The sequence below is a fragment of the Oncorhynchus masou genome, chromosome 6 (assembly GCF_036934945.1).
Source record: "Oncorhynchus masou masou isolate Uvic2021 chromosome 6, UVic_Omas_1.1, whole genome shotgun sequence".
In the NCBI taxonomy this organism is placed as follows: Eukaryota; Metazoa; Chordata; class Actinopteri; order Salmoniformes; family Salmonidae; genus Oncorhynchus; species Oncorhynchus masou.
This window is the reverse complement of record NC_088217.1, coordinates 58,824,052-58,850,623: the sequence shown is the minus strand read 5'-3', so window position 1 is coordinate 58,850,623 and position 26,572 is coordinate 58,824,052. Positions and strand designations below refer to the sequence as shown.

The window sequence follows — 26,572 nt, the reverse complement described above, 5'->3', positions numbered from 1 at the left end:
TCAACTGTTGTGTCGTCAGCATACTTAATAATGGTGTTGGACTTGTGTTTGGCCACGCAGTCGTGGGTGAACAGGGGGTACTGGAGGGGACTAAGTACACACCCCTAAGGGGCTACAGTGTTGAGGATCAGCGTGGCAGACAGGCTGTTGCCTACCCTTACTACCTGGTGGCAGACTATCAGGAAGTCTAGGATCCAGTAGCAGAAGGTGTTTAGTTTAGTGATGAGCTTTGTGGGCACTATGGTGTTGAACGCTGAGCTGTAGTCAATGAACAGCATTCTCACATAGGTGTTCCTTTTGTCCAGGTGGGAAAGTGCAATGTGGAGTGCGATTGAGATTGCGTCATCTGTGCATCTGTTGGGGTCTAACTATGGTCAGATTTGCCAAATGGAGGGCAGCGGAGAGCTTTGTATGCATCTCTGTGAGTGGACTAAAGGTGGTCTAGAGTTTTCTTTTCTTAAGTTGCCCATGTGACATGCTGGTAAAAATGTTGTAAAACTGATTTAAGTTCCTGCATTAAAGTCCCTGGCCTCTAGGAGCGCCACTTCTGGATGAGCATTTTCTTGTTTACTTATGACCTTATAGAGTTAGTTGAGTGCGGTCTTAGTGCCAGCATCAGTCTGTGGTGGTAAATAGACAGCTATGAATAATATAGATGGGAATTCTCTTGTTTTTTTATTTTTTTTATTTCACCTTAATTTAACCAGGTAGGCTAGTTGAGAACAAGTTCTCTTTTGCAACTGCGACCTGGCCAAGATAAAGCATAGCAGTGTGAACAGACAACACAGAGTTACACATGGAGTAAACAATAAACAAGTCAATAACACAGTAGAAAAAAATAGAGTCTATATACATTGTGTGCAAAAGGCATGAGGAGGTAGGCAAATTACAATTTTGCAGATTAACACTGGAGTGATAAATGATCAGATGGTCATGTACAGGTAGAGATATTGGTGTGCAAAAGAGCAAAAAAGTAAATAAATAAAAACAGTATGGGGATGAGGTAGGTAAAATTGGGTGGGCTATTTACCGATAGACTATGTACAGCTGCAGCGATCGGTTTCGCTGTTCAGATAGCAGATGTTTGAAGTTGGTGAGGGAGATAAAAGTCTCCAACTTCAGCGATTTTTGCAATTCGTTCCAGTCACAGGCAGCAGAGAACTGGAACGAAAGGCGGCCAAATGAGGTGTTGGCTTTAGGGATGATCAGTGAGATACACCTGCTGGAGCGCGTGCTACGGGTGGGTGTTGCCATCGTGACCAGTGAACTGAGATAAGGCAGAGCTTTACCTAGCATGGACTTGTAGATGACCTGGAACCAGTGGGTCTGGCGACGAATATGTAGCGAGGGCCAGCCGACTAGAGCATACAGGTCGCAGTGGTGGGTGGTATAAGGTGCTTTAGTGACAAAACGGATGGCACTGTGATAAACTGCATCCAGTTTGCTGAGTAGAGTGTTGGAAGCTATTTTGTAGATGACGTCGCCGAAGTCAAGGATCGGTAGGATAGTCAGTAAGTTAGGGTAAGTTTGGCGGCGTGAGTGAAGGAGGCTTTGTTGCGGAATAGAAAGCCGACTCTTGATTTGATTTTCGATTGGAGATGTTTGATATGAGTCTGGAAGGAGAGTTTACAAATGAGGGAGTAAGACTAGTCTAAATGAGTGGACCCTACCATGTCACAGAGCTTTTTCATGCGCAATCCTGAGAGAGTGCCTTTCTTGTTTACCTTTTATATTGACAACGTTATTGCTGGACTGAAAGTAAAGGGGCTGAATAATTTTGCACGCCCAATTTTTCAGTTTTTGATTTGTTAAAAAAGTTTGAAATATCCAATAAATGTCGTTCCACTTCATGATTGTGTCCCGCTTGTTGTTGATTCTTCACAAAAAAATACAGTTTTATATCTTTATGTTTGAAGCCTGAAATGTGGCAAAAGGTCGCAAAGTTCAATGGTTGCGAATACTTTCGCAAGGCACTGTATGTACAGTACTAAATCCATGTGTACAGTGAGGGAAAAAAGTATTTGATCCCCTGCTGATTTTGTACGTTTGCCCACTGACAAAGAAATGATCAGTCTATAATTTTAATGGTAGGTTTATTTGAACAGTGAGAGACAGAATAACAAAAAAATCCAGGAAAACGCATGTAACAAATGTTATAAATTGATTTGCATTTTAATGAGGGAAATAAGTATTTGACCCCTCTGCAAAACATGACTACATGGCAAAACCCTGGTTGGCAATCACAGAGGTCAGAAGTTTCTTGTAGTTGGCCACAAGGTTTGCACACATCTCAGGAGGGATTTTGTCCCACTCCTTTTTGCAGATCTTCTCCAAGTCATTAAGGTTTCGAGGCTGACGTTTAGCAACTCAAACCTACAGCTCCCTCCACAGATTTTCTATGGGATTAAGGTCTGGAGACTGGCTAGGCCACTCCAGGGCCTTAATGTGCTTCTTCTTGAGACACTCCTTTGAAAAGACCTCTTGTGCCATGTCTTGTGGGGTATGCATGGGTGTCCGAGCTGTGTGCTAGTAGTTTAGACAGACAGCATTCAACATGTCAATACCTCTCATAAAACAAACTAGCAATGAAGTCACTCTCTCCTCCACTTTCAGCCAGGAGAGATTGACATGTTAATATTAGCTCTCTGTGTACATTCAGGGGCTATCCGTGCTGCCCTGTTCTGAGCCAATTGCAATTTTCCTAAGTCCTTATTGTAACTAGGGCCTGTAGGACCTGCCTTGTTGATAGTGTTGTTAAGAAGGCAGATCATCGCTTTATTATAGACAGACTTCTCCCCATTTTAGCTACTACTGCATCAATATGTTTTGACCATGACAGTTTAGTCATCTCAACTTGCTCACTTTATACATTATTTATTACAAGATTTAGTTGACGTTTAGGGTCTAGTGAGTGTTTTGTTCCAAATACAATGCTTAAGAAATGTGAATCATTGGTCATTTTTTAAATCATTGGTGACATAATTTCCGGTCACAACTTGCAGACTTGTTTACGAGTTGCTGTGCATTTTCTTGCCAACCTATTTTGCTACCTGACAACTTTACCGTTTTTACTTTTTAATTACCGTTTATATATATATATTTTTCCCCTTAACTTTTTCACTCCGGACGCTTTATCTGGGCACGGTTCGTCAGGACCTCCAACAGCCGAAGCTAAGTAGTAACATTAACATGATGCCTTCTAATTGTAGTCGCTGTACTCATAATATACAGGAGAACGATCGCCTTACGGCGAGGATAGCTGTGCTACAAGCCCAGCTTCAGACGCAATCGTTAGGCAAGGGTAATTTCAGTGTAGGAAAGGATGAAACAGCGTCTGTGCCACCAGTAAGTACAGATAGTAGTATAAATCCCCTGGCACAGTCCCCGCAGCCGGACAACTTTCTCACGGTTTCTGGAAGGAAATGTTGTAGGAATGCTCAACCGGTGTCGCTCATTCAGCCGTCAGAAACTTTCAACCGGTTTTCCCCATTAAGCAGCGAGTCGGAGTCAGAGGCCGAGTCTTCTCTGGTCTCTACTCCTCCCGTTACGGGGTCTGAGACGCCGAAGCTTCCCACCATTAGCTCTGACAAATTGAAAATTCTAGTCATTGGCGACTCCGTTACCCGCAGTATTAGACTTAAAACGAATCATCCAACGATCATACACTGTTTACAAGGGGGCAGGGCTACCGACGTTAAGACTAATCTGAAGATGGTGCTGGCTAAAGCTAAAACTGGCGAGTGTAGAGAGTATAGAGATATTGTTATCCACGTCGGCACCAACGATGTTAGGATGAAACAGTCAGAGATAGCTTATGCGTGTAAATTAGCTAGAAAGATGTGTTGGCATCAAGTAATTGTCTCTGGCCCCCTCCCAGTTAGGGGGAATGATGAGCTCTACAGCAGAGTCTCACAACTCAATCGCTGGTTGAAAACTGTTTTCTGCCCCTCCCAAAAGAAAGAATTTGTAGATAATTGGCCCTCTTTCTGGGACTCACCCACAAACAGGACCAAGCCTGACCTGCTGAGGAGTGACGGACTCCATCCTAGCTGGAGGGGTGCTCTCACCAACATAGACATGGCTCTAACTCCTCTAGCTCCACAATGAAATAGGGTGCAGGCCAGACAGCCAGCATAGTGGAGTCTGCCACTAGCACAGTCAGTGTAGTCAGCTCAGCTATCACCATTGAGACCTCTGTCTGTGCCTCGACCTAGGTTGGGCAAAACTAAACATGGCGGTGTTCGCTTTAGCAATCGCACTAGGATAAAGACCACCCCTATTCCTGTCATTATTGAAAGAGATCATGATACCTCACATCTCAAAATAGGGCTACTTAATGTTAGATCCCTTACTTCAAAGGCAATTATAGTCAATGAACTAATCACTGATCATAATCTTGATGTGATTGGCCTGACTGAAACATGGCTTAAGCCTGATGAATTTACTGTGTTAAATGAGGCCTCACCTCCTGGCTACACTAGTGACCATATCCCCCGTGCATCCCACAAAGGCGGAGGTGTTGCTAACATTTACGATAGCAAATTTCAAATTACAAAAAAAAATGACATTTTCGTCTTTTGAGCTTCTAGTCATGAAATCTATGCAGCCTACTCAATCACTTTTTATAGCTACTGTTTACAGGCCTCCTGGGCCATATACAGCGTTCCTCATTGAGTTCCCTGAATTCCTATCGGACCTTGTAGTCATAGCAGATAATATTCTAATCTTTGGTGACTTTAATATTCACATGGAAAAGTCCACAGACCCACTCCAAAAGGCTTTCGGAGCCATCATCGACTCAGTGGGTTTTGTCCAACATGTCTCTGGACCCACTCACTGTCACAGTCATACTCTGGACCTAGTTTTGTCCCATGGAATAACTGGTGTGGCTCTTAATGTTTTTCCTCATAATCCTGGACTATCGGACCACCATTTTATTACGTTTGCAATTGCAACAAATAATCTGCTCAGACCCCAACCAAGGAACATCAAAAGTCGTGCTATAAATTCACAGACAACACAAAGATTCCTTGATGTCATCCCAGATTCCCTCTGTCTACCCAAGGACCCAGAGGACAAAAATCAGTTAACCACCTAACTGAGGAACTCAATTTAACCTTGCGCAATACCCTAGATGCAGTTGCACCCCTAAACATATTTCTCATAAGAAACTAACTCCCTGGTACACAGAAAATACCCGAGCTCTGAAGCAAGCTTCCAGAAAATTGGAACGGAAATGGCGCCACACCAAACTGGAAGTCTTCCGACTAGCTTGGAAAGACAGTACCGTGCAGTACCGAAGAGCCCTTACTGCTGCTCGATCATCCTATTTTTCTAACTTAATTGAGGAAAATAAGAACAATCCGAAATTCCTTTTTGATACTGTCGCAAAGCTAACTAAAAAGAAGCATTCCCCAAGAGAGAATGGCTTTCACTTTAGCAGTGATAAATTCATTAACTTCTTTGAGGAAAAGATTATGATTATTAGAAAGCAAATTACGGACTCGTCTTTAAATCCGCGTATTCTTTCAAAGCTCAGTTGTCCTGAGTCTGCACAACTCTGCCAGGACCTAGGATCAAGATAGACGCTCAAGTGTTTTAGTACTATATCTCTTGACACAATGATGAAAATAATCATGGCCTCTAAACCTTCAAGCTGCATACTGGACCCTATTCCAACTAAACTACTGAAAGAGCTGCTTTCTGTGCTTGGCCCTCCTATGTTGAACATAATAAATGGCTCTCTATCCACCAGATATGTACCAAACTCACTAAAAGTGGCAGTGATAAAGCCTCTCTTGAAAAAGCCAAACCTTGACCCAGAAAATATAAAAACTATCGGCCTATATCGAATCTTCCATTCCTCTCAAAAATTTTAGAAAAGGCTGTTGCGCAGCAACTCACTGCCTTCCTGAAGACAAACAATGTATACGAAATGCTTCAGTCTGGTTTTAGACCCCATCATAGCACTGAGACTGCACTTGTGAAGGTGGTAAATTACATTTTAATGGCATCGGACCGAGGCTCTGCATCTGTCCTCGTGCTCCTAGACCTTAGTGCTGCTTTTGATACCATCGATCACAACATTCTTTTGGAGAGATTGGAAACCCAAATTGGTCTACACGGACAAGTTCTGGCGTGGTTTAGATCTTATCTGTCGGAAAGATATCAGTTTGTCTCTGTGAATGGTTTGTCCTCTGACAAATTAACTGTAAATTTCGGTGTTCCTCAAGGTTCCGTTTTAGGACCACTATTGTTTTCACTATATATTTTACCTCTTGGGGATGTCATTTGAAAACATAATGTTAACTTTCAATGCTATGCAGATGACACACAGCTGTACATTTCAATGAAACATGGTGAAGCCCCAAAATTGGCCTTGCTAGAAGCATGTGTTTCAGACATAAGGAAGTGGATGGCTGCAAACTTTCTACTTTTAAATTCGGACAAAACAGAGATGCTTGTTCTAGGTCCCAAGAAACAAAGAGATCTTCTGTTGAATCTGGCAATTAATCTTAATGGTTGTACAGTCGTCTCAAATAAAACTGTGAAGGACCTCGGCGTTACTCTGGACCCTGATCTCTCTTTTGAAGAACATATCAAGACCATTTCAAGGACAGCTTTTTTCCATATACGTAACATTGCAAAAAATCAGAAACTTTCTGTCCTAAAATGATGCAGAAAAATTAATCCATGCTTTTGTCACTTCTAGGTTAGACTACTGCAATGCTCTACTTTCCGGCTACCCAGATAAAGCACTAAATAAAGTTCAGTTCGTGCTAAATACGGCTGCTAGAATCCTGACTAGAACCCAAAAATGTTATCATATTACTCCAGTGCTAGCCTCCCTACACTGGTTTCCTGTCAAAGCAAGGGCTGATTTCAAGGTTTTACTGCTAACCTACAAAGCATTACATGGGCTTGCTCCTACCTATATCTCTGATTTGGTCCTGCTGTACATACCTACACGTACGCTACGGTCACAAGATGCAGGCCTCCTAATTGTCCCTAGAATTTCTAAGCAAACAGCTGGAGGCAGGGCTTTCTCCTATAGAGCTCCATTTTTATGGAACGGTCTGCCTACCCATGTCAGAGACACAAACTCGGTCTCAACCTTTAAGTCTTTACTGGTGACTCATCTCTTCAGTGGGTCATATGATTGAGTGTAGTCTGGCACAGGAGTGGGAAGGTGAACGGAAAGGCTCTGGAGCAACGAACCGCCCTTGCTGTCTCTGCCTGGCCGGTTCCCCTCTTTCCACTGGGATTCTCTGCCTCTAACCCTATTACAGGGGCTGAGTCACTGGCTTTACTGGGGCTCTCTCATTTGTCCCTGGAAGGGGTGCGTCACCTGAGTGCGTTGATTCACTGATGTGGTCATCCTGTCTGGGTTGGCGCCCCCCCTTGGGTTGTGCCATGGGCTATACTCAGCCTTGTCTCCAGATGGTAAGTTGGTGGTTGAAGATATCCCTCTAGTGGTGTGGGGGCTGTGCTTTGGCAAAGTGGGTGGGGTTATATCCTTCCTGTTTGGCCCTGTCCGGGGGTGTCCTCGGATGGGGCCACAGTGTCTCCTGACCCCTCCTGTCTCAGCCTCCAGTATTTATGCTGCAGTAGTTTATGTGGCGGGGGTCTAGTGTCAGTTTGTTATATCTGGAGTACTTCTCCTGTCCTATTCGGTGTCCTGTGTGAATTTAAGTGTGCTTTCTCAAATTCTCGCTTTCTTTCTCTCTCTCGGAGGACATGAGCCCTAGGACCATGCCCAGGACTACCTGACATGATGACTTCTTGCTGTCCCCAGTCCACCTGGTCGTGCTGCTGCTCCAGTTTCAACTGTTCTGCCTTATTATGACCATGCTGGTCATTTATGAACATTTGAACATCTTGGCCATGTTGTTATAATCTCCACTCGGCCCAGCCAGAAGAGGACTGACCACCCCACATAGCCTGGTTTCTCTCGAGTTTTTCCTAGCCACCGTGCTTCTACACCTGCATTGCTTGCTGTTTGGGGCTTTAGGCTGGGTTTCTGTACAGCACTTTGAGATATCAGCTGATGTACGAAGGGCTATATAAATAAATTTGATTTGATTTGATTTAGGTTTAACTTTTTCCTTGCCACCCACTCTGAAACCTTGTTGAGTGTTGCAGTCATTTCAGTCGCTGTAGTAGCTGACGTGTATAGTGTTGACTCATCTGCATACATACACACTCTGGCTTTATTCAAAGTCAGTGGCATGTCGTTAGTGCAATTTTTTAAAAGCAAGGGGCCTAAGCATCTACCCTGGGGAATTATGTTGAAGAGGCTTCCATTATAGAACACAATCTGTGTTCTGTTAGACAAGTAACTATTTATCCACAATAAAGCAGGGGGTGTAAATCCATAACACATACGTTTTTCCAGCAGCAGACTATGATCGATAATGTCAAAAGCAAGAAAGAAATTTAAAGGCTGATTTACCTCACAGGCTGACTACACCGCTCACGTTGCGTGCACTGCAAAATACATTTAGAAATCTATGTTATTCAATTATTGTGCCAATGAGTGCCAAAGCCCGTTCTATTTGTGTCGCATATCGCGCTGCAAGTCCCACCTCTCCCATCTCCTCATTGGATTATAGAAGCAGGTACCCATGTGCCATATCCTCATTGGTTATACCCTCATGGGCGACTGAAAGACGAACGAGGTCAGTGGCGGTAATGCACCCAATTTATGAAAGTTGCCAATCGCAATATTAAGTCAAGAGAAGAAAAATCCTGGAAAGAGGAGAGATGACTAGAAACAATTTTGTTGACTGTTTTATGTGTGGATTAATTGTCGGAATAGAGGATCTCATGCATTTCAGGTCAAATAACTCAATGTTTATATCCCAGGACAAATTAGCTAGTAAAAGCAAGCTAGCTAAAAAGGACAAACTAGTTAGCAAGTGCAAGCTAGCTAGCTAAATTGCCATAAATGCATAATGCTTTTCGACCGGTCCCAAATGAATATAATTGGTTCAGAGTTCGTTTTGATATGTTAACCTGCGTGGTGTGATCACGTTTAGTGTGGGGGGACAAAATACAAAAATGCACGATGGCGCACGCGCGCAGCCAGTTTGGGTTCCGTGTAAGGCTTGGTAACAGGCTGATTGGTCGGCTATTTTAGCCAGTAAAGGGGGCATTACTATTCTTGGGTAGCGGAATTACTTTAGCTTCCCTCCAGGCCTGAGGGCACATGCTCTCTAGTAGCCTTAAATTGAAGATGTGGCCAATAGGAGTGGCAATATCATCTGCTATTATCCTCAGTAATTTTCCATCCAGATTGTCAAACCCCGGTTGATTGTCAATGTTGATAGACAATCTTTTCACCTATTCCACACTGACTTCACGGAATTCAAAAGTACAATTCAGTCTGATGTACAGTGTTTGCTGCTGGCATGTCATCCCTAAGTTTGCTTTTCTTGCCAATGAAAAAGTAATTAAAAGTAGTTTGCAATATCAGTGGGCTTTGTGATGAATGAGTCATCTGATTCAATGATTGAAGGAGCCGAGTTGGCTTTTTCCCAAAAAATTTAATTTAAGGTGACCCAAAGCGTTTTACTATCATTATTTATATAATGTACAGTGGTTCCTCCTTTAAAAGTTGTGGGCTTGCACCGCGGGACTTAGAGGCACCCTAAAACATTTGGTATGAATATTAGTTCAAAACCTATCTATGAACCTCAAGTTATCATAGTTGTTGTATCAAATTCAAGTCTGAAAGGCATTAATGAAGCCTATGGATAAAGTAGAATATAATAAGTTTATTGTGCCAAGGAAGCAAGTCCAAAATACACACGTACTATAGTTATTACCACGCATGAGATTCCCACATTGTAGTCTGTACATTGAGTATATTCACGGATCATGTACTCTTCCTTGGAAAATAAAGGTGCGGTTCAGGTATGAATCTCTGAGACATTCTTTTTCAGTCATATCAAACTCCATTATTTGAATGATGCTGTGTCTGCATGTATGTATTACAATTATACACTTCAACAGTGTTTACACCACTCCTGCTCCTGGGACATCAATGATTACACATTGTAACTATGCAATAGATTAGAAGCATGATTGATTTGTAATTCATATATACAGAAAATAAAAACAATGCAAATCTAACTCCATTCATCTGCATTAATCTGAGGACAGAGGATATTATTTCAATGAGATACTTAATTTCAACAAGTGGAGAATGTGAAACGCTTTATTGAAAGAAGTTCATTATCCAGGTGTTATAAGTACAGAAATGCATTATAATTATGATAATTGTTATTTTATAAATACAAGTTCAATCTGTACTTCAATGCACATATGGTGTGCATTATTAAACGAGGAAGAAAGACGAGGTGGGGCGAGAGGTGTAAAAGACAGAAAGGGAAAGAGTACAGTACTACCCTAATATTCACTCAGTTCATCACAATTGCGGTGTCTCCTAAGGAGCCTTGGGCCCCCAGTTGGCCCGAAGGTTATCGTCAGAGCGGGTGAAATAGCGATGACAGGACTGGCTTCCTCTCGCACATCAAAACATACCTGCAGACGAGAGAGCATGATTAAGCCTTCTTTAAAAAAATTATAACATGGTCAGTCATCTTAAATCAGGTGAAATGCCAAACTGACCTTGAATCATTAACTCTGGGACATCTACATCTCTGTCTGTATATTAATGGAAAGAATCTCTTTAATAATACTTCCTGTTGACCCGACCAAGTGACATCCCACCTATGATCATGCTGTTCCCTCTGTGTCAGCCAGTTCAAATGAGGGAGGGGTTCACCAAAACAGCTGACATAACCTAGAGGATTTAGGGAGAAGGGGGAGTGGGATGAAGTGAAGACGAGAGACTTATTGTGTGTGTGGTCTCACCTGGTGTCCACACTAAGTGGCTACAGAGTACTTTATGCTGAAAAACAGACACATGACTTGGCAGTAACAGATAGTCCAGTGAAAATGGCTGTGTTTATGTGGTGTAAATCTGAAAATTAGCAGCTGACATCTTAAGGGTTTTTTAATTAATGCATGTGAGACAGGTTCCATGTACAATACAGGCAGAGATAGAGAAAAAGAACACAGAACAGTTTAATTACCTCTGGTTATGGACACTTTTGCCAGCAATAAAGCTTCCACAGCCTGTTCCTCGAACAGTGAACACCTGGCCATATCTACATTTTCGACCCCTTGGTCAGCTCGCTCTCTGAAAGTGAAGAAAACAGATATTTTTTTATAGATGTAAAAACAATAACTCAGATATGACCGTTCAATCTAAAGCAGCAGATGCCATTTTTAGGATACGTCAATACAGCCCAATGCTGCTTACCTCTGAGATGCCATCTTCGTAGGCGTCCGCTTTGACTTCCTTTGTGTCGGAAAAAAGTTGCTTTCAGAACAATTATTTTTGATTGAAAATAAAAAAGGTTTTGCTCTTGACAAAGAGACACAAATATACCTACATAGCATATAACAATTTGCCTGTGAATAACCACACCTTCATAAAAACGTGCTACTGTATGCAGAATTCTTGACGCACAACCGAAGATGCTGCCATATCCTACCAGCATGCCCACAAGCGAGCCACTTAGGAGCAGAATGATGATGTGTGGAAGAGGGAAAGGAATGAGATTGGAACAGCAATGTGTTGCAAGTTAGGGAGGAGGGCTAATAGCTGAACAATAGACTATTCAACCTTTACTAAAGAATAGTCTAATGGCCGAGCTAGGTGTGAAAACCCCCACTCCTATCACAGACCAGATTTGCCCTAATGATCAAGGGGTAGCTAGCAACTCAATGTAATGACTTTCAAATAAGTTACACGTTACACGTTATGTTGGCTGACAATTTGTTAGCTACGCTGTCCTTACGAACCACATAGCATATCATTACAGAAGTATGTACCGGTATGTTAGCTAGCTACCTAATGCTAGTAGTTACACATCAAACTTGACTGTATATTAACTATAGACTACCTACCCAATGTTTATTGACTTGATTATTCTCATCATTCTTAGTTTAGCTAAATGGTAAAGTCATTGTGCTTTCTCAATGGACATTCAGGTGCTTTCGTAAATTTGCTCTGGCTATCTATAGGCTGGAAAATAGAACGAGTCTAAGGCTGAAAAACAGCTTGAGAACGTTAGCTCATTGAAAATTAATGGAATCGAATGTTCGCAGAGCCTGTTTTGACTAGAGTGATCCTTAGGATTCCATTAAAAATGTATCCCTTTTTATTTTATCAATACAATATAATATGTTTGTTGGACGAAACTGTAAAAAAAACAACTAATGAGGAAAGTAAACATCCGCACCTCGATGGTGTCAACTGTGCTTATGTCTGCGTAATGAAAAAGTAGGGAAAAAAGAAAAACTTTGACTATTTCTGGACTAGCGATTGATGACAAACGAGCTCGCTGCCCAGACTTACATAATTACAAAGACGATATTCTCCTGATTAAAATGGTTCCCGTGTAATAGTTTTGCTTCCGTCCCTCTCCTCGCCCCTAATTGGGCTCGAACCAGGGACCCTTTGCACACATAGACTACAGCCACCCTCAAAGCATCGTTACCCATCGCTCCACAAGAACAGAAGCCCATGCAAAGCAAGGTGAACAACTACTTCCAGGTCTCAGAGCGAGTGACGTCACCGACAAACGCTATTAGCACGCACCCAGCTAACTAGCTAGCCATTTCACACCGGGTACACCAGACTTGAAAAAAATGTAAATATACGCATTGCGAGATATTTGGCAAAATAGACAGACAGACATGCCTATGTTTCCCCATAGGAAACCATGGGAAGACCACAGAGTTCCAATATTATTTTTGGTGTTTACATTTTGTTATTTGCATTTGAACTATAAAACGACATGAGCAGGTCTTATTGCCAACAATAGCAAAGCAGGCATTGTGACGTTGAACAATAAGCTGAGAATAGAACGTTCGGAAGGCGAGTTGGTGCCACGGTGCTAATAGAAATAATAGGAGCTGTCAGGGTGAAAAATGCCCTAAAGGCTAGTTTGTCCGCGATGACTTCAAAATGATGGCAAGCAGCTGGGAAATATGGTCATATTATGAAACTGGGCTCCACGGCAGATGCAATTAACTAGTTTTTATCAGAAAATAACGTTAAAAATTGTGTCCAGCCTTCTATCCACATGGATTTCAGAGCACTCTCATCTGAGTGTACTAGAGCACAGAATAATTGCTTTACGAGCGCTCAACACCCTTTGAATATGGCTGGTGTCAGTAAACGTTGAAAAAAAGCATAATTAAATTGTTTCCAGCAGCACATTTACAGTCACCAACGCTCTGGTTAACACGAAAACTGTCTTACCAGCTCTGCTATGGCGATTAAAATGGTCAGGGTAGGCTAATTTATGTCTGGAAGTAGCTAGCCAACGTTAGCTTGGGTGCTTGACTGCCGTTGTAAGGCCAGAACGCTCAAATCAACCCTACTCCTCGGCCCGAACATCCAGTCTGCGCTCCAAGAGCGAAACGGTCTGAATTTACAAACCGGCTATGAATGGAAACACCATCATATTAATCAAATTAATTAAGCCAAATTTCTTCAAATTAATCCCACATACTATGTTATTATAAAAGTTTTTAAATTCTCTGGTAATGTCAATATGGAATACAATCAAATGCATCTCAAAGATGCCCTCTGGTGGTCAAACTAGCAATAACTTGCAGTAACAGAAGAAATGGCTGAGAATTAAATGACGTGCCACAGAATGCTGCAGTAGCACGCAGGGTGTGCCGTAGAATGACAACTTTTAAAGGAGGATCCACTGTATCTTTGTTTCATAGTGTAGTTTCTTTTTTTTAGTTTAGTCACATGATTTCTTAAATTTGCAGTATGTTTGCCAATCAGTTGGGCTGCGAGACTTTATTGCCATAACTTTTGCCTCATCCCTCTCAACCATACAATTTTTCAATTCCTCATCAATCCAAGGGGATTTAACCTCTTGAAACTCCCCATCCCGGATCCGGGATTGTGACTAAGCCTCAGGCTCATTAGCATAACGCAACGTTAACGATTTCTGAAAATCGCAAATAAAATTAAAATAATGCGTTTGCTCTCAAGCTTAGCCTTTTCTTAACAACACTGTCATCTCAGATTTTCAAAATATGCTTTTGAACCATAGAAATTGACTAATTTGTGTAAGAGTATGCAAAGCTAGCATAGCATTTTGTGTAGCATGTAGCACGCAACATTTTCACAAAAGCCAGATAACCAAATAAATAAAATCATTTACCTTTGAAGAGCTTCTGATGTTTTCAATGAGGAGACTCCCAGCCACATACCAAATGCGCAGTGTTTCCTGAAAGCGTCTGTGTGTAGGAGAAATCGTTCCGTTTTCTACATTGCGCCTGGCTACCGAAACGAACCGAAAATGCAGTCACCTACAACGTGAAACTTTTTCCGGATTAACTACATAATATCGACCGAAACATGGCAAACGTTGTTTGGAATCAATCCTCAATGTGTTTTTTCACATATCTCTTCATTGACATGCAGTTCATGGAAGCTTGCTTCTCTCTCTCTGTGCCCCATGGAAAAATACTGGCAGGTGACTTTTGCGCACCAATTTCGGCGCAGGACACCGGGCGGACACGTGGTAAATGTGGTCTCTTATGGTCAATCTTCCAACGATCTGCCTACAAATACGTCACAATGCTGCAGACACCTTGGGGAAACGACAGAAAGGGCAGACTCATTCCTCTTGCGTTCACAGCCATATAAGGAGATCATGAAAGACAGAGCCTCAAAAATCCTTGTCATTTCCTGGATGCCAAGTCATCTTGGTTTTGCCTGAAGCTCACGTTAAAGGGCACGCACAGAGAAGATATTTGTATTTCTGGACACGTCAGAGTGTTTTCTTTCGAACAGTAGCAATTATATGCATAGTCGAGCATCTTTTTGTGACAAAATATCTTGTTTAAAACGGGAACGTTTTTCTTCCAAAAATGAAATAGCGCCACTATAAGTGTAAGAGGTTAACAGTTTTTACCATCATTATCTTAATGGGTGCGTGCTTATTAGTAACTGGAATAACTAGTTTCATGAATGTGTCAAGTACAGCATCTGGTTGCTCCTCATTAGAGACCACAGACCAGGAAATATTCTTTACATCAACATATACAAAACTTCTTGTATGACCTCTTATACACTATATTAGGCCCAGCCTTTGGAACCCCTAACTATAATGACAAAGTAATAAGGCACTTACTTTGATTGGAACGCACACGTTCAAAGTTATCATTAGTAATGAATAGCCAGTCGTAAATTGTGCCAGGGAGGAAAACGTTTTTTTTCTTCTCTTTTGTGGAAGAGAGAAGTTTTTCCGGCTCAGTAATGCCTCAAACGTAAATTGTCCACGACAGTGAAATGGGCTACTTCTATGTGAATTAATTACAAGGTGGAACACACCTAAATTCAAATTGTTGTTAGAAAATAAAACTTGTTCGAAATAGTTGAAAAATAGCCTATAAATAATTAGCGGGCAGCGTGGGTTTAACTGTCCCGTTGGGTAATAATCACATTTTGTAACAGTGAGTGTATTCTGACATCATGCGCATAAAGATATTCATGCTGGGGCGAATATTAGAGCTATTTCAAACACACAGGTGAAAAGGTTAAAGAATGTGAAACAATGTTGTGCATGTTTCCTGCTTTTCATTAAATCATACTGTATATGCCGTTTTTTTTGTTGCCTAAAACAAATTTGTTCATGTGGTCAGAATATTGTAGCCTATACACTGAGTAAACCAAATATTAAGAAGACCTTCCTAATATTGAGTTGCACCCTCCCTTTCGCCATCAGAACAGCCTCAATTCATTGGGGCATGAACTCTACAAGGTGTCAAAAACATTCCACATGGATGCTGGCCCATGTTGACAACAATTACATCCCACAATTTTGTCAAGTTGGCTGGATGTCCTTTAGGTGGTTGACCATTCGTGATAGACACAGGAAACTGTTGAGCATGAAAAACCCAGCAGCGTTGCAGTTCTTGACACAAACTGGTGCACCTAGCACCCATTGCCATACCCTGTTTAAAGGCACTTTCACCCTCTGAATGTCTCTCAATTGTCTCAAGGCTTAACCCATCTCCTCCCCTTCATCTACACCGATTGAAGTGGAGTTAACAAGTGACATCAATAAGGTATCATAACTTTCGCCTGGATTCACCTTGTCAGTCCTTGTCATGGAAAGAGCAGGTGTCCTTAATGTTTGGTATACTATATCTATAGCCTACAGAAATATGATCAGTTATACAGTTCATAAAAAAATATTATCTGGTAAAAGGCTGACATTGGTAAGTTGAAACACAAAGTAACAATAGCCTATGAATAAAGGGACTGCATGTCAATCTATTTATTACTCGGCTCTCACCAAGTCACATGCCCAATTATGAGTTCTGTTATTTATGTTTTACATTTATTTAACTAGGCAAGACAGTTAAGAACAAATTCTTATTTACAATGACGGCCTACCCCGGCCAAACCTGGACGATGCTTGGCCAATTGTGTGCCACCCTATGGGACTCCCAATCACAGCCGGATGTGATACAGCCTGGATTAGAACCAGTGTGTCATGTCTTGTTATGTCTGTTCCTGTCCTTTCTCTTCATTCTCTCTCTCTGCTGGTCTTTTTAGGTTACCTTCTCTGTCTCTCATTCCTCAGCTGTTCTACATCTGCCCTAACTAGCTCATTCTCTCTTTCCCCACCTGTTCTCTCTTCCCCCTCTGATTAGGTCTCTATTTCTTTCTCTGTTCCTGCTACTTTCAGTGTCTGATTCTTGTTTGTGTTTTTTGATGCCAGAAGCAAGCTGTCGTCTCGTTTGCTTCCACCTTGTCCTGTCCTGTCGGAGTCTGCATGCATGGCAGGTGCAACCTGCATTATACTACGTTCTTTTGTTCCATTGACTACGTTGGAGGAGGATTTATGCCATTCCTGTTTTTTATTAAAGAACTCTGTTTTCTGTTAAAACCGCGTTTGGGTCTTCACTCAAGTTCATAACAGAAGAATCAGACCAAGAATGGACCCAGCGGCTCCGGACCCTTTTCACTCCGCCGTCGAGATCCAGGGAGCGATGCTAGGCAGACACGAGGAGGAATTGTCTGCTGCTCAACATGCCGTTGAGACCCTGGCCGTCCAAGTCTCCGACCTCACAAGACGGGTTCACCAACTCCACCTCGATCCACCGCCCACTTCCAGGGTTTCCGAGTCTCCGGAGCCCAGGATCAACAACCCGCCGTGTTACTCTGGGGAGCCCACTGAGTGCCGCTCATTCCTCACTCAGTGTGATGTGGTGTTCTCTCTCCAGCCCAACACTTACTCCAGGAGCGCAGCCCGCATCGCCTACGTCATTTCTCTCCTTACCGGACGGGCGCGTGAGTGGGGCACGGCAGTCTGGGAGGCGAGGGCTGAGTGTATTAACCAGTATCAGGACTTTAAGGAGGAGATGATACGGGTTTTTGACCGTTCTGTTTTTGGCGAGGAGGCTTCCAGGGCCCTGTCTTCCCTATGTCAGGGGAATAGATCCATAACGGATTATTCTATTGAGTTTCGCACTCTCGCTGCCTCTAGTGACTGGAACGAGCCGGCTTTGCTCGCTCGTTTTCTGGAGGGTCTCCACGTCGAGGTTAAGGATGAGATCCTCTCCCGGGAGGTTCCTTCCAGTCTGGACTCCTTAATAGCTCTCGCTATTCGCATAGAGCGACGGTTTGATCTTCGTCGCCGAGCTCGTGGAAAGGAGCTCACGTTCTCCGTTGCTCCCCTCTCCACATCACTGCCACCTGCCGCATCACTGCCACCCTCCCCCGCCGGCTCGGATGCTGAGCCTATGCAGCTGGGGGTATTCGCATCTCGGCCAAGGAGAGGGAACGGAGAATCACCAATCGCCTCTGTCTCTACTGCGGCTCCGCTGGTCATTTTGTCACCTCATGTCCAGTAAAAGGCCAGAGCTCATCAGTAAGAGGAGGGCTACTGGTGAGCGCAACTACTCAGGCCTCTCCTTCTGGATCACGCACTACCTTTCCGGTCCATCTCCGCTGGCCCGGTTCATCTGCTTCCTGCAGTGCCTTGATAGACTCTGGGGCGGAGGGCTGTTTTATGGACGAGACCTGGGCTCGGGAACATGACATTCCTCTCAGACAGTTAGGGGAGCCCAGGGCCTTGTTCGCTTTAGATGGTAGTTCTCTCCCCAAGATTCAGCGTGAGACGCTGCCTTTAACCCTCACTGTCTCTGGTAATCATAGCGAAACCATTTCTTTTTTAATTTTTCGTTCACCTTTTACACCTGTTGTTTTGGGTCATCCCTGGCTAGTGCGCCATAACCCTTCTATTAATTGGTCTAGTAATACTATCCTATCCTGGAATGTTTCTTGTCATGTAACCTGTTTAATGTCTGCTATCCCTCCTGTTTCCTCTGTCTCTTCTTCACAGGAGGAGCCTGGCGATTTGACAGGGGTGCCGGAGGAGTATCACGATCTGCGCACGGTGTTCAGTCGTTCCAAGGCCACTTCTCTCCCTCCACACCGGTCGTATGACTGTAGTATTGATCTCCTTCCGGGAACTACTCCCCCGGGGTAGATTATACTCTCTGTCGGCTCCCGAACGTAAGGCTCTCGAGGATTATTTGTCGGTTTCGCTCGACGCCGGTACCATAGTCTCCTCCTCCTCCCCCGCCGGCGCGGGGTTCTTTTTGTTCAGAAGAAGGACGGGTCCCTGCGCCCATGCGTGGATTATCGAGGGCTGAATGACATAACAGTTAAGAATCGTTATCCGCTTCCTCTTATGTCTTCAGCCTTCGAGATCCTGCAGGGAGCCAAGTTTTTCACCAAATTGGACCTTCGTAACGCCTACCATCTCGTGCGCATCAGGGAGGGGGACGATTGGAAGACGGCGTTTAACACTCCGTTAGGGCACTTTGAATACCGGGTTCTTCCTTTCGGCCTCGTTAACGCTCCAGCTGTCTTTCAGGCACTAGTTAACGACGTCCTGAGAGACATGCTGAACATTTTTGTTTTCGTTTACATGGATGATATCCTGATTTTTTCACCGTCTCTCTCGATTCATGTTCAGCACGTGCGACGCGTCCTCCAGCGCCTTTTGGAGAACTGTCTTTATGTGAAGGCTGAGAAGTGCACTTTTCATGCCGCCTCTGTCCCTTTTCTCGGTTCCGTTATTTCCGCTGAGGGCATTAAGATGGATCCCGCTAAGGTCCAGGCTGTCATTGATTGGCCCGTTCCTAAGTCACGCGTCGAGCTGCAGCGCTTTCTGGGCTTCGCTAATTTCTACCGTCGTTTCATCCGTAATTTCGGTCAGGTGGCAGCTCCTCTCACAGCCCTTACTTCTGTTAAGACGTGCTTTAAGTGGTCCGTTTCCGCCCAGGGAGCTTTTGATCTTCTTAAGAATCGTTTTACATCCGCACCTATTCTTGTTACACCTGACATCTCTAGACAGTTTGTTGTTGAGGTTGACGCGTCAGAGGTGGGCGTGGGAGCCATTCTTTCTCAGCGCTCTCTCTCTGACGGCAAGGTCCATCCTTGCGCGTTTTTCTCTCATCGCTTATCGCCGTCAGAACGTAACTATGATGTTGGTAATCGCGAACTGCTCGCCATCCGCTTAGCCCTAGGCGAATGGCGACAGTGGTTGGAGGGGGCGACCGTTCCTTTTGTCGTTTGGACTGACCATAGGAACCTTGAGTACATCCGTTCAGCCAAACGACTTAATGCGCGTCAGGCTCGTTGGGCTCTGTTTTTCGCTCGTTTCGAGTTTGTTATTTCTTATCGTCCGGGCTCAAAAACACCAAACCTGATGCTTTATCTCGTCTCTTCAGTTCTTCTGAGGTCTCCACCGACCCCGATGGGATTCTCCCTGAGGGGCGTGTTGTCGGGTTGACTGTCTGGGGAATTGAGAGGCAGGTAAAGCAAGCACTCGCTCACACTCCGTCGCCGCGAGCTTGTCCTAGGAACCTTCTGTTCGTTCCCGTTCCTACTCGTCCGGCCGTTCTTCAGTGGGCCCACTCTGCCAAGTTAGCCGGCCACCCCGGCCTTCGGGGTACGCTCGCTTCCATTCGCCAGCATTTCTGGTGGCCCACTCGGGAACGTGACGCGCGTCGATTTGTCGCCGCTTGTTCGGTCTGCGCGCAGACTAAATCTGGGAACTCTCCTCCTGCCGGCCGTCTCAGACCGCTTCCCATTCCCTCTCGACCGTGGTCTCACATCGCTTTAGATTTTATCACCGGACTGCCTTCATCAGCGGGGAAGACAGTTATTCTTACGGTTGTCGATAGATTCTCTAAGGCGGCTCATTTCATTCCTCTCGATAAGCTCCCTTCTGCTAAGGAGACGGCTCAGATCATTATCGAGAATGTTTTCCGAATTCATGGCCTTCCGTCTGACGTCGTTTCCGACAGAGGCCCGCAGTTCACGTCTCAATTTTGGAGGAGTTTTGCCGTTTGATTGGGGCTTCCGTCAGTCTCTCGTCCGGCTTTCATCCCCAGTCTAACGGTCAAGCCGAACGGGCCAATCAGACTGTTGGTCGCATTTTACGCAGTCTTTCTTTTCGTAACCCTGCGTCTTGGTCAGAACAGCTCCCCTGGGCAGAGTACGCCCACAACTCGCTTCCCTCGTCTGCTACCGGTCTATCCCCTTTTCAGTGTAGCCTCGGGTACCAGCCTCCGCTGTTCTCATCTCAGCTCGCCGAGTCCTGCGTCCCCTCCGCTCAGGCTTTTGTCCAGCGTTGCGAGCGCACCTGGAAGGGGGTCAGGTCGGCACTTTGCCGTAATAGGGCGCAGACTGTGAGGGCCGCTAATAAGCGTAGGACCAAGAGTCCTAGATATTGTTGCGGTCAGAGAGTATGGCTCTCCACTCAGAACCTTCCCCTTAAGACAGCTTCTCGCAAGTTGGCCCCGCGGTTCATTGGTCCGTTCCGTATTTCCCAGGTCATTAATCCTGTCGCAGTGCGACTTCTTCTCCCGCGCTATCTTCGTCGCGTTCACCCGGTCTTCCATGTCTCCTGTGTTAAGCCCGTTCTTCGCGCCCCCCGCTCGTCCCTCCCCCCATCCTTGTCGAGGGCGCACCCATCTACAGGGTTCGTAAGATTTTGGACATGCGCCCTCGGGGCCGTGGTCATCAGTACCTAGTGGATTGGGAGGGGTACGGTCCTGAGGAGAGGAGTTGGGTTCCCTCTCGGGACGTGCTGGACCGTTCGCTGATCGATGATTTCCTCCGTTGCCGCCAGGTTTCCTCCTCGAGTGCGCCAGGAGGCGCTCGGTGAGTGTGGGGGGGTACTGTCATGTCTTGTTATGTCTGTTCCTGTCCTTTCTCTTCATTCTCTCTCTCTGCTGGTCTTTTTAGGTTACCTTCTCTGTCTCTCATTCCTCAGCTGTTCTACATCTGCCCTAACTAGCTCATTCTCTCTTTCCCCACCTGTTCTCTCTTCCCCCTCTGATTAGGTCTCTATTTCTTTCTCTGTTCCTGCTACTTTCAGTGTCTGATTCTTGTTTGTGTTTTTTGATGCCAGAAGCAAGCTGTCGTCTCGTTTGCTTCCACCTTGTCCTGTCCTGTCGGAGTCTGCATGCATGGCAGGTGCAACCTGCATTATACTACGTTCTTTTGTTCCATTGACTACGTTGGAGGAGGATTTATGCCATTCCTGTTTTTTATTAAAGAACTCTGTTTTCTGTTAAAACCGCGTTTGGGTCTTCACTCAAGTTCATAACACAGTGACTGTAGTGACATCTCTTGCACTGAGATGCAGTGCCTTAGACTGCTGTGCCACCACTGCAGTGCCTATTTCAATCACCATTTATTCATTGAAATCAGTGCTGCAATGTTAGTAATCTTTACATTTGTGGGAGAGCAACAATTCCAGACAAAATAACCTTTTTTTTTTATTCTTTTTTTTATTTTTTTTTACAAACTCCAAGGTCCTCTGATAATAGCCTACGAGTCTTGTGTGCGATGACATCCCTGTGTTTTCCAAGACATTACAGAGTGCTGGTGCTGCTCGCAGTTAGAGCAAGAAAACAAGAACTGATTTGATAAATTGATGCTTAAAACAAAGCACTGCGCACATATTTCATATGAATGTCCTACATTGGAAAGTTTTGGGAAATGGCAAGTTCACGTTCTCATCCATAAATGCATCTAAAATGCAAGTGCACTGTTCAAAAGCTCACATCAGCAGGATGGGGGGCCTTTTCATAAGGAGGGACGTCTACTGTGGATCGCTAAAATAATGATTATTATCACACTTTCTCAATATAAATTGCCTATTATGTCGACACACGTTTGGCAGCAAGCACGAGACAGTGTAGCTTTTTATCGTCTAAAAACCTCCAGGCTTCCGTCATACTGGTAAATCAGTACAGTCGTCTGGACACTTTTTTCCCTGTGCTGATCAGTCACAATCAGTCTTCTTTTCATATCGAGAAAATGCAACTAGTAGCCTATCAACAGTTAGACTTTACATATTGGTGCCAATCACTAGTAGCTTAATACTCCTCCAATCGATGGAAAGATTTGGTGTGCTGCTGACAAGTTTGAGGGGATTGGCCAAAACAAGCTGTAATGCCTTGCTGAAGGCAATTCCTACCCAACATATAGGGTTTGAGTCTACTTTTCAATTAAACATCCTAGGCCTAGTTTAATTACTGATAATTCGATTCTAAAGATGTTAGATAATTTTTTAATTGATGTTACGGATACAAGTAACTGTGTGTGTATCCTGTGTGTTTCTTTTCTCTTCTTCTCCCCTCACAGGTGAAAATCATCACTCCCCAATCAGTCAACAATCAATCATCAAATCAGAAGACACACCTCCTCCTGTTTCCTACCCAATCACAGTTCCTTTCCCTTGGTTTAAAAACCCTGTCAGATGTTTGCTCTAGAGCTCAATCTCTGTAAATGCCATGTCTGTAGGTCTCTGTGTTTCACTCTCTCGTTGTGTAGGCTAGTCTAGCTTAGGTTTTTTTTTTACTTATTGTTTCTTTCCTTGTGTCCAGCTCAGCCCCTTTTTCCTGCCCCCCCCCCCCCCCCATTACCGTGTGTTTTCAAAGGAATCTTGAGTTTGACGGTAGATTTCAGTTGTCCTGGTTATTTCGTTCACACTTTTGCTTTGTCACAATTATAATTTGCATGAGTTATGTTACGGGTCTCATTACCATGGCTGACCATTATTCAGTATCGATTCCACAGAATGTAGTTAAGTCTGAGGTTAAAAAGCTGGTGTTAAATGTATTGTTTGAAGAGCAGATGCTTGTTTTACCACTGCCTGAGCCTACTACCCCTGTAGCGGATGTTGCTCCTCCTGTAAGCCCATTGGTGTCTGATAATGAGGGCGAGGCTAAAACACCAGCCACATTGTCCCGTTTTGATCCACTCTCCCCACTGTCAAACGGTGATGCCAGGAGGGATGTCCGTTTAGCACAGTTCCAACTGGAGGCGGAAGAGAGAGCCCATATTAGGCAAGAGACTCTCCAGTTGGAGATGTGTAAAATTGAGGCAGACAGAGAACAAAGGCAGTTGGAGTTAAAAATGGCCAGGTGGAACTGGATGCAGAGACAGCAAGGCTAGCCTTCGTTCCTACTGTGCCTGTTTGTGAGCCGTCCTCAAACACTTTTGACATTAGTAGGCAGATTGCCTTAGTACCTTTTTTCAGAGAGTCTGAGGTTGACTCCTATTTTTGTGTATTTGAGCGTATAGCCGTAGCATTGAAATGGCCTGAAGAGGTATGGTGTCTATTACTTCAGTGTAAATTAGCTGGTAATATTTGCAAGCCCCATGTAGTCTACTGCAAGAAGACAACTCGGGTCTCTCCACATTTCCCGAACCAGAGCATAGTTAATGAAACTCCTAAAGCATATGAAACACTCGTCCCCACTTGTCCAGTGGGTCAAAAGTTTCCATACACTGTTCACTGTGCCTTTAAACAGCTTGGAAAATTCCAGAAAATTATGTCATGATTTAGAAGCTTCTGATAGCTAAATTGACATCATTTGAGTCAATTGGAGGTGTACCTGTGGATGTATTTCAAGGCCTACCTTCAAACTCTGTTCCTCTTTGCTTAACATCATGGGAAAATCAAAAGAAATCAGCCAAGACCTCAGAAAACAATTGGAGACCTACACAAGTCTGGTTCATCCTTGGGAGCAATTTCCAAACACCTGAAGGTACCATGTTCACCTGTACAAACACCATGGGACAACACAGCCGTCCTACCTCTCAGGAAGGAGACACGTTCTGTCTCCTAGAGATGAACGTACTTTGGTGCGAAAAGTGCAAATCAATCCCAGAACAGCAGCAAAGGACCTTGTGAAGATGCTGGAGGAAACAGGTATCTATATCCACAGTAAAAGGAGTCCTATATCGACATAACCTGAAAGGCCATTCAGCAAGGACGAAGCCACTGCTCCAAAACCTCCATAAAAAAGCCAGACTACGGTTTGCAACAAAGATCGTACTTTTTGGAGAACGTCCTCATGTCTGATAAAACAAAAATAGAACTGTTTGGCCATAATGACCATCGTTATGTTTGGAGGAAAAAAGCGGAGGCTTGCAAGCCGAAGAACACCATCCCAAACATGAAGCACGGGGGTGGCAGCATCATGTTGTGGGGGTGGCAGCATCATGTTGTAGGGATGCTTTGCTGCAGGAGGGACTGGTGCACCTTACAAAATAAATGGCATCATGAGGCAGGAAAATTATGGGGATATATTGAAGCAACATTGAAGCATCTCAAGACATCAGTCAGGAAGTTAAAGCTTGGTCGCAAATAAATGGGTCTTCCAAATAGCCCCAAGCATTCTTCCAAGGTGGCAAAATGGCTTAAGGACAACAAAGTCAAGGTATTGGAGTGGCCATCACAAAGCCCTGACCTCAATCCTTGTGGGGAAAAGCGTACGCGAGCAAGGAGGCCAACAAACCTGACTCAGTTACACCAGCTCTGTCATGAGGAATGGGCCAAAATTCACAACTTTTTATTTTATTTGTTTATTTCACCTTTATTTAGGCAAGTTGAGAACAAGTTCTCATTTACAATTGCGACTTTGCCAAGAAAGCAAAGCAGTTCGACACAAACAATGATACAGTTACACATGGAGTAAAACAAACATACAGTCAATAATACAGTATAAACAAGTCTATATACGATTATTGTGGGATGCTTGTGAAAGTTACCAAATACTAATTGAGTGTATGTAAACCCACTGGGAATGTGATGAAAGAAATAAAAGCTGAAATAAATAATTCTCTACTATTATTCTGACAATTCACATTCTTAAAGTAAAGTGGTCCTAACTGACCTAAGACAGGGAATTTTTACTAGGATGAAATGTCAGGAATTGTGAAACTGTTTAAAACTATTTGGCTAAGGTGTATGTAAACTTCTGACTTCAACTGTACTTAAAGGTTGAGACAACACAGTTCTGACCCACCCTGGTAAAATGCACACAGGTAGAATCCACTGGGAAAGCAGTCAGAGTTCGCCATCCCAGCTCTTAATGCATTTATCTCATCAAAGATACATGCATACATAATGATTAATATGGGATAGATATAATCCGGTTCTAAATCCTAGAAAAGTACAGTCTGGGTTGAAGAAGAGAAGACTGCGTGGGACTCACCTTTGACTCTAGAAGGGAGAGATGCGTGCAGGGGGCTGTCAAGGCTGCGCGTGTGAGAGCTGGGACTGGCGTACACCTCCCGCTTCTGATTGTGGGCCAGTGCTAGCCTGCGACCCACACTGAAGAGTCCACCTCCTCCTCGGTCCAGGGTGGAGGAGCTGGTGTGGGTCTGGTACAGATTGAAGGGCCGAGAAGAGTGGCCCTTCTTTACTGGACCTGTCTAAGTAAGTAACAAACAAACAAAAAACAAACACACTCACTCGGTCTCGCTCTCTAAAAACTCAGCAGTCATAACAGACAGTAGTAATAGACTGCTACAAATAATCTTTGACTAACTAACGCCTCAGAATCAGGATCGCAGCCGACACCATACAGTTGTGAAGGACTGGGTCGTATTGATTAGGGCTTGCAAGTGAAAACATTTTAAAAAGTGTTAATTTACCAAATAGTTCCTCCCTGTTTTACTGTTTTTTTTCTCTCCATTTGATACCAAATGAACACGACCATAATATTGCTGACCTTGTCATCCAGGTCATCATCACTCTCGTCCAGATCATCCTGACGCAGCTGCCACTCATATTCCACGTGCATGTTGAACTGGTTACTCTGGGACTGGTTGATCTGGTACACAACACCCAACAGGAGAATTGCCACGTGTCAATCATCATATATCATACTATATAGAAACGCAGCCACTGCATACTATATATAAATATCACATTGGTGATAGCATGAACTTGGACAGGAACCTTCACTGCCTCTGCACTAAGCAATTTATACATTTTTTGTCTACGCTATTGAAATCAATCGATCAATACAAAACAAATCAAGATTCCTTTGGTGTCCACAGACTAAGGAGAAAAAATATATATTGACAAGGAGGTGCTGCCGTCTATGAATAACGAGTGAATTGGTTTAGTTAATT

The 26,572-nt window shown here is 43.9% G+C and overlaps 1 protein-coding gene across 4 annotated transcripts in view; it reads right to left on the bottom strand.

The window, feature by feature from the left end:
• unm_sa1614 (un-named sa1614) overlaps positions 1-26,572 on the bottom strand; it is a 135,243-nt gene that overhangs the window by 39,754 nt on the left and 68,917 nt on the right. Inside the window, exons 21-26 of one of the 4 annotated variants that reach the window (XR_010456053.1) lie at positions 26,167-26,268; positions 25,648-25,867; positions 11,330-11,368; positions 11,100-11,206; positions 10,633-10,807; positions 9,833-10,545 (exon numbers count right to left, since the gene is read on the bottom strand). Coding sequence is in view for 1 of the 4 variants with exons in the window: in XM_064969261.1 (XP_064825333.1) it covers positions 25,648-25,867; positions 26,167-26,268 (322 nt within the window). In the remaining 3 variants the exon portion in view is untranslated. Of the gene's footprint in view, positions 1-9,832; positions 10,808-11,099; positions 11,207-11,329; positions 11,369-25,647; positions 25,868-26,166; positions 26,269-26,572 lie in introns of those variants that run through there. The other 3 variants (XR_010456054.1, XR_010456052.1, XM_064969261.1) reach the window with 3 other exon arrangements.